General features: G+C 45.1%; 2 protein-coding genes across 2 annotated transcripts; one reads left to right on the plus strand and one right to left on the minus strand.

Annotated features, from left to right (window-relative positions):
• The first annotated feature begins 10 nt into the window (after positions 1-10).
• Positions 11-1,991, plus strand: LOC124348671. Its single transcript, XM_046798947.1, has 5 exons — positions 11-150; positions 731-959; positions 1,028-1,274; positions 1,370-1,615; positions 1,686-1,991. The coding sequence occupies exons 1-5, from the start codon at positions 72-74 to the stop codon at positions 1,818-1,820; spliced, it is 936 nt and encodes a 311-aa protein (XP_046654903.1). The 5' UTR covers positions 11-71; the 3' UTR covers positions 1,821-1,991.
• A 2,553-nt stretch (positions 1,992-4,544) lies between these two features.
• LOC124347088 (nuclear receptor subfamily 2 group E member 1-like) lies at positions 4,545-7,238 on the minus strand. The gene is made up of 6 exons (XM_046798429.1): positions 6,964-7,238; positions 6,791-6,891; positions 6,535-6,670; positions 6,020-6,468; positions 5,140-5,590; positions 4,545-5,070 (listed from the first exon to the last, which is right to left on the minus strand). Exons 1-6 carry the CDS (start codon positions 7,028-7,030, stop codon positions 4,826-4,828), a joined length of 1,449 nt encoding a protein of 482 aa, XP_046654385.1. The 5' UTR covers positions 7,031-7,238; the 3' UTR covers positions 4,545-4,825.
• Between the last annotated feature and the right edge of the window lie 467 nt (positions 7,239-7,705).

The following is a 7,705-nucleotide window of genomic DNA, read 5'->3' on the forward strand; positions in this document are numbered from 1 at the left end:
TTCAGTCTCCGTCCGTTCACACTTGAAGTTGTTTTTTTAGTTTTTACTTGCTGAAAAAGTTATTTTTCATCATGAGGTCGGACGTCATTTTCGCCACGACGTTGTTGCTCGCTGTTGCGTTCTGCAGTGGTGCCGGAGCGGTCAATCAACGTAGGTGAAACTCTCCTCGTGGATTTACACTAAAATCCCCTTGAGCGTGATTTTTGGAATCGTAAAATATTCAAGCCATAGGCTTTTTTCACCATAACTGGTTTCTGGGGTCAATTGAATTTCTCGAATGTATTCTATTTTTTCCGCGTGTTCCTGGTAAGGGTCGACTTCACTCAGGTGTTGCAGTTCTAACCAGATCAAAGTGGATATATTCGGTTTCGCGTTTGATATGTTAATTCTTCTGATTTATTTACGAAAACTTGTTTTAGTTGTTTCAGACAGTTTTTTTCAGACGGACCATAATTAAAAAGGGGATCTAGAACGCACTTCTGCGATGTTCAATGGCGATAACGTATCTTTCCATTTTTTCCAATTTTCGGCAGCTAGCGAAGCTACCCAGCCACCTACCTGCCAAAACTGGAACTCGGTGCACGAAAAGCTAGAGAAATTCAAAATTTGAGATTAAATGTGTCAAAATAAGGCGGGGTTTAGTTCAAGTGGGCAGGTAGTTGTTGTTGCGAAATGATTCGGTGTGTAGCTCGAGTGTCAAATGATAACCCAATAATTTTATTCCCAACAGATTGGTCCGAACGAAGTCTGCGAACGGCCATTCAAGGTGGCATTCACCGTGCGCTTGAAGAACAGATTCATCTGCCCGCAGCGATTCGTTCAGAAATTGAAGACATCATCGTCGACCGATTAAAGGATCATTTGTTTCAAGAGATAGCTCAAATCGATGGATTCGTTCAGGGATCGTTTGCCATCGCCCAAGAATTTGTCAACTCTGCTGTCCAATCATCTTCCAGGAGGTATTATTAGAATTCATAATTTGACTCTTTTTTAATTGGAAATTTTGCTAACCTTGGCTGTACGAAAGGACACGCTGGCCCAATGAGCAAACAATCCACTACTTGGAAAAAGAAGTGGCCGAAGCGGATCAAAAGATTGCAGGATTACGTCCATCCTTTGCCGGACTGATGATTTCGCTGGATTCCAGCAACGCGAAAATGTCGAGTTTAAACCTTGAGCAGATCATTGCCGATGTCGTTAGCGAATTGATGAAGGATGAGGCCTTCCAGCACATCGTCGAGTGGCTGGGCACTCTCCCCGGCGTAATCCACGGGGTATATATATATTTTGACAATTCGCGGAATTTCCGTTTTATCCAGGAAGGAATTAGATAATCAATTGTTTGACGCTTTCTGCCACTTCCGATTAGATTGCCGATGAATTTTTGGCCAACAAAACTTTCTCAGAAATTTTCGAAATGCTGGGAGCTCGTTCCGAAGTTCAAGGAATGTTGGTGCAGGGATTGGTTGTTCAGGATGTTCCGGCTGTCGACCCCGTCACAGGGTTCAAATCGGCCGGCAAACATACCGGATCCCAATCCGTCATGGGACTGGTTGGGGCAGGCTTGAAAGAAGCTCAATCCGTTTTGCAACTGGTTGCCAAAACTTATCGTCTGGTAATTATGACGCAAATGAAATCAAATTATTAAAATAAGGAAATTCTAACTGAAATTTATTTCTCCGCAGATTGTCGACCAGCAAGTGAAGAAACTCGACAAATTGGTGGCCGATCTCCAAGAGAAAATGCCTTACATCCCCGTCGAAGTGATGGAATACATTCACACGTCAGCGTTGCGTATGATCAGGTTCAAACCCGAGTAGATCCCCACTGAATTTTCTCCTTTGGCCAACCTTCTGTCATACGCTGAAGACTCTCCCTCCTTGCATTAATCCCCCCCGGTGCACAATAGGTTTCACATATAGTCATGAAAGAACTATAAACATGTCTTGCACAGACATACACAATACAAGTTAAATTTGATATGTGGAAAATTGGGTCCATGTTCTCAAGAAAAGCGCTGATTGTTGTTGTTGTTGTTGTTGTGCAGCCACGACGACGTTAAAAGGTTTTTTCTTTTTTTTTCAAACTCATTTTCAGTTTTTGAATGCAAACCGTCGAGTGGCTTACGTGTAAGATGATACATGGTGGGTGCTGCCCTACGAAGCCTGGGATGAATAGCAATCCAATAATTACTGCCCTGGGAAGATGACGATCGAGGTCATCATAGCCGATCTTGAGAATAAAGAACAAATCCTCCGTTTCCTTCTGTGCGTCTCAGCAGAGAAACGGGTCCCAGTGAAACGGAAACGCATAGCCGTTGATCCGAGAGTAGTGAGTGCGGTCTCTCCCTTTTGATTTCAGGCTAAAAGAGAAACGCATATAAAAGAGCGACCCATCGCCGGTTTATCTGAATGGATTCCTTCGGACTCTCGGACCGAAGAAAATTGTGGGAAAAAGACGACCCTGTCCAGCATGGAGAGATGCCCAGCGCCCGATATCCACGCAGAAGATATGTATAGTTTCAGTTCTCTTGTTTCACACCGATCCCTTCTAAGAGTGGAAAGACTTGTGAAAACTTTTTCTTAAATCTATACCTTGTTGTCGGTAGCTGGACACACAGGGAAAAAGGAGAATCTACACCGGAGGAGAAGAGTTGATGATCATCTTGAAATGAAAAAACAAAGCACACTTTTTGTGTGTGTGTTTGAATTAGACGTGTACGAAATGGGGAAAAAAGAGAAGAGAGGCCAATTAATGATATGGTTCTCACGATTGAGGGGCCTGATTTGCCCCAGTCTGTTTTGTTGCTAATCCAGCCGCGCGGGTCTCTAATATTAATAGTCCAGCAGTATGTACACGTATATAGGGGGCACTGAGAAACAGTAGAGAAAAAGATTTTCCACTTGTCAAAGGTGAGCACGCCGCCCATCTTTTTTGATGAAAAGAGTGAAACGGGGTTTAAGTTTATTGTTCATTTGTTCGCATTCGTTTAGGCCCTTTTCTCTCTCTCTCTCGGCTGGAGTTTATGTGGATGCTGATGGATTCTTTTGAAGAAAACTATTCCGGAGGAGGAGGAGCAGTCCACCGAGGTGGTGGGGGTGGAGAACGGATAATCGAGTTGCTCCTCCTTCCCAATTTGACCGATTCGATACGCTTGTGTTCTGGTGATGAATTTGCACGGAAGTTGCTCCTCCTTGGCGTGTTCCAATCTCCGGAAGTGGACAACCCCTGACTCAACTTTAAAAAAAAAAGTTTAGTTATAAAAGAAACGGTTTGAATATAGTACTGTATTTGAAATGAATCCTCCATAATAATTATAACGTGGACTATAAACATATTGGCTTTCATGACGACCAGGATATAAACAGTTGTTGGTAATAGCTACAAATAAATCAGCGAGGGGAATCGATTTGATTAGATTTGCCAAAAAGCTTTTTTGTCTGCGCTCGTCGACGTGAATTGAACCGTTTGAAATGAGAATGAATGAAACGACCCGAGATATTTTTAATCACATCAAGGAACGGTTACATTGGCTCTCTGTGTCGATGTATACTGCTGCATATCGATCGAGTAGATTTGCATCGTCGCTCTAATCCGCTCAAACAAGGGTTCATTTTCATCATTGACAAATCGGTCTCTACACAGTTTAGTAGTACCTAGTATAGAGTAGAGTAGTGGTAGCGTATAATTGACCCCAGAGATTTCCAGATATAGCAACGGGTCTAAGGAAAGGAGAACAGAGTGCTGGACTGGACTGAAGCTGAGCCTGAATGATTGACGGAGCAAATTGGTCCGCATCCATTTGCCGACTGTTGAGCAAAGAGAAGAAGCTGATGAAAATGAACAGAGAGAAGCGGCACATTGAAAAGAGAGAAATTTGTCAAAGCTACTAGTATCTTTTCATTTTCTAAATTTATACCATACAGGCTCAAAAGATTCTTCTTCAGCCAGAAATGGGAGGGTGGAAGAGGAGGGCTGGGAGAAGAAGAAGAGGAAAAAAGTATTTAGGAAGCAGCTCAACACCTTGTTTCATAAAAAGGGGAAAATAAAGAAGCTGTAGGCTTCCATGTTGTATATTTGTGTTCCCAGCAAACTTTAGATATATATAGTAGTACAGCATTCTATTTAAGCCTTGTTTGATGGCTGTCAAACCCCTTCCCTTTTGTATAGATTGCAACTCCTCCTCTTTCTCTCCTCATCTCTATCGCCCCCCTCATTATTGATCAACTGCTAAGTTATAATATATAACGACTAAACTCTACACAAACCAATGGCGGTTGTCGATTTGCTTCGAGGGTTATATCCTCCACTATCGCCGGCTGACCCTACACAACTTTGTGTGTGTGTGTAACAAGAGGATTGTTTGATAGACAGTTCGATGATCATCAACCACCACATCATCCACGGGAGGGGGGAGTGACGACGAGCTATTCAATTCAATTCAAACTTTTTTTCGTTTGGGGAAAAAAAGTTGTCGGCCATTTGCGGTGAGTCAATGGACATATGGCGGCGTTTCTTCTCGGCAAACATGACGTGGAGGCTTTAAATGGGAATAACTTGTATTGAAGAGAGTTTGAAATGAAACAATCAAATCCACACAACTGGCAAATGGGACCAAAAAAAAAAAAATGCTGGACGCTATTTCTGAGCAAATGACAAAAATATCAAAAACGGTTTTCTCTGATTTATGGCTAATTTCCTGATTTTTTTAAATTTAAATTTCTTTGTACAAGTTTGTACAACATGGCAGGGCAAATGACATAAACGGCGGTTGATTATTAGGTGAAACACAATGTTTTTAAAGGCATTTTTCTGTTTTCTTGTTTTACAAATCGCCAGACTTGTACATGTCGCTGATGATGCGCTCGATTGGGATGTTGCCGATCGTCTTGCGGAAAAACAATTCCTCGATCGTCGAAGGAGCGATGGTGCGCAGGGCGGGCAGGAGGAGCAAAAGGCGGCCGAAGCGGAGCGGCTGGTTCGGGTAGGCTGTCGAAACGTAACGGCTCAGCGTCAACTGGGCCTGGTCTTGCAAATTGACGGCGGATGGAATGTCTCGTAATCCAGCGGCTATTAGAATTAAAACAGAGAGATGAGTTTCGAGAATTCGAATGAAATAAAGAAAGAAAATGAACTTACAGGTTTTAAAGAGAATGACGGCGCGGAGACAAGCGTATTCGGTGGCGTCGACGTTCATTTGTTTGAACTTGGCCACCGTTTCCTGGAAGGCCTTGATTTCGCTGAGGAGGCCTAACTGGCGCTCGGTGCTGACGGCCGGCATAGTGGGCGGGCAGGGCATGCCACTCAGACCGAAAGGTGAGCTGCTGAGGCCTAGCGCCGTCATCAATGTGCCAGCTTCGATGGGCAGCGTGAATTGAGCGGCGCCCAAGACAAACAGTTCCCTCCAACTCTCCTCCAACAAGATGATTTGGTCACGGGATGGCAGGGTCGTGAAGGCCGGCACGCTCTTGGCCCATCGCACGTTCATGAAAAGCAAACGGGCAGCCGATTCGCAAATGGTTTCGGGACTGAAGTTCCACGGCATCATGGCGGCTGCGGCCGGAACGGCGTTGAACATTTCATGTGGATACTACAAAAATAGAAATGGTTAATTCAACTATCCAATCGAATAAAAGAAGATTTCCCCAAGAAATGCTCATTAGCCGAGAATAATAATAATCAGAAAACGACTTCAATTAGATAAGCCTATCGGATTAAAAGCTGGAAAAGTAAAAAAAAACAATGACCAAAAGTAGAATGGAAATAGAAAGAACTGTGTGACTTTTGGTGATCTCAGGTGAGGTCAAATTCCCAATCGACCTTGCGTCAGGTATGTGAAAAAGTCAGTGGCCCATTTTGGTTTGAGAAAATTCCAAAAGAAAAAGTTCTTTGTTGTTTCTTTAACCCTGTCCATTGCAAATTTGTTGATCTCTTCTCTACTTTTTTGGCTAATCCAATCCCACAGTTAATTGCGACTATTCCCAGAATTGTGTGGTGAAATGAAGAGATGATGATGTACCTTGGGCTGAGGAGCGCACAAGAGGTTCATGGGCCGAGCTGCGTGATGAGACAACAGGGACATGGACATCCTTTCGGCCAGGGTCAAGTGATGGGACAGGTGGTGGTGGTGGTGGTGGTCGGCCGTTGGGCAGTTGAGCAAACTGGACGGAGGTGAAGATGAGACGCTGAGGACCGTGTTGCTGGTCGGCGTCGAAGTGGCCGGTGGCGAAAAGGCGCCCATTTGCTGCGGACGGAACATGGGGATCGAAGTGGACGACGACGGGGGCGTAGTCATTCCCGACGGCATCAACGGGCTGGCCCGGCCGGTCGACGGTGGCGGACTGTCGGCGTCGGCGGCCGATCCGTTGTTGTTTTCCGGCGACGACGAAGTCGATCCTTTCATCGAGTAGAACATGGACATTTGGCGGCGCAGAGTCGAGTTCCTTGGTCCGCGTTCGTGTTGAACGGCTAAATTAAAGGAGAAATTAATTAATTAACATTCCAGTTGATTGGCTGATGATGTAATTCACTTACCATCTTTGTTCATTCCAACTTCGACGCATTTGCGGAGTCGGCAGGCCCGGCATTGGTTTCGGTGGGTCTTATCAACCAAACAGGCCCCCTCACTCTTGGCCTTGCAAACGTACTGGCGATTCCGGCGAATGGAACGCTACGATGGAATAAAACAAGAGAAAACAAGTCAACAATCTGGTCCCACAACACACTGGTGGCAACAATGTCAAAAACAAGAAACTTTTGCGGAAAAATGATGTTGTGTCCATCAACGTACCTTGAAGAATCCGGCGCATCCATCGCAAGCAAAGATGCCGTAATGTTTGCCAGAGGAATGATCCTGGCACACTCTGCACGGAATATCGTACAGGATCCGGCCTGAAGGAGAAAAACCAAATTTTTATAATTTCTCAATTTCTGGCGGATTGGCAAGAAATGTTGTGGACTTACTGGACGGAGTCGAGTTGGAGCTCTTTTGGCTGAGACGGAGATCCATGTCGACTGGTGAGGACTTCATTGGTCGAAACTTTCACGAAATGTAAAACCGGAAAAATCCGCAAAATTCTTTTCTTGGTTGTGAGAGAAGAGAAAACACACAAAAAGTCCGGAAGAGATGAGGTCGTTGAGAGCAACACGAGAGAGACCTGACTCGCTGGGCAGATGGTTGGCTGGCAACTGTTGAAAAGTGGACCGAGATTTGGGCCTTTTGACGTCGGGCGAGCCCCGTCAAGTCACAGCCCAGGGTGGGGGTAGAAAAATACGTACATAGGCAATGGGTGTGCTATACTTTCCATAGAAGAGGGGGTGGGGGTTACAAAAGAAGGAGATGGAAAGGGAGTGGGGGGGGGTTTGGAGGGGGTGACCTTTGATCCGCCCAGTCAACCCAAAAGGGCTTCTTCCCTTTGGACGTCAGGCCTTACTCTCTGCCCGCCCTCTCTCCCATCCTTTGGCAGCCAGGAGGACAAATCAAATCCCATGGCTCCTCTTCTTCTTTGCCACCATCAGCAAGTCATGGCTTTCCTTTACTTTTTGACCATCCACAGCAGTCGTTGCCATTGACACACATTTTTGCCTCTTTGCCATTTCTTTTCTCCACTGAAAATCAACAGCAGCAGGAGCAAAAGAAGTCGCCTCCTTCCAAGAAAAATGGCCAAACGACTTGGGACCGCCTATTTGATTGCAGACGAAATCA

The sequence above is a fragment of the Daphnia pulicaria genome, chromosome 1 (genome assembly GCF_021234035.1).
Source record: "Daphnia pulicaria isolate SC F1-1A chromosome 1, SC_F0-13Bv2, whole genome shotgun sequence".
NCBI lineage: Eukaryota > Metazoa > Arthropoda > Branchiopoda > Diplostraca > Daphniidae > Daphnia > Daphnia pulicaria.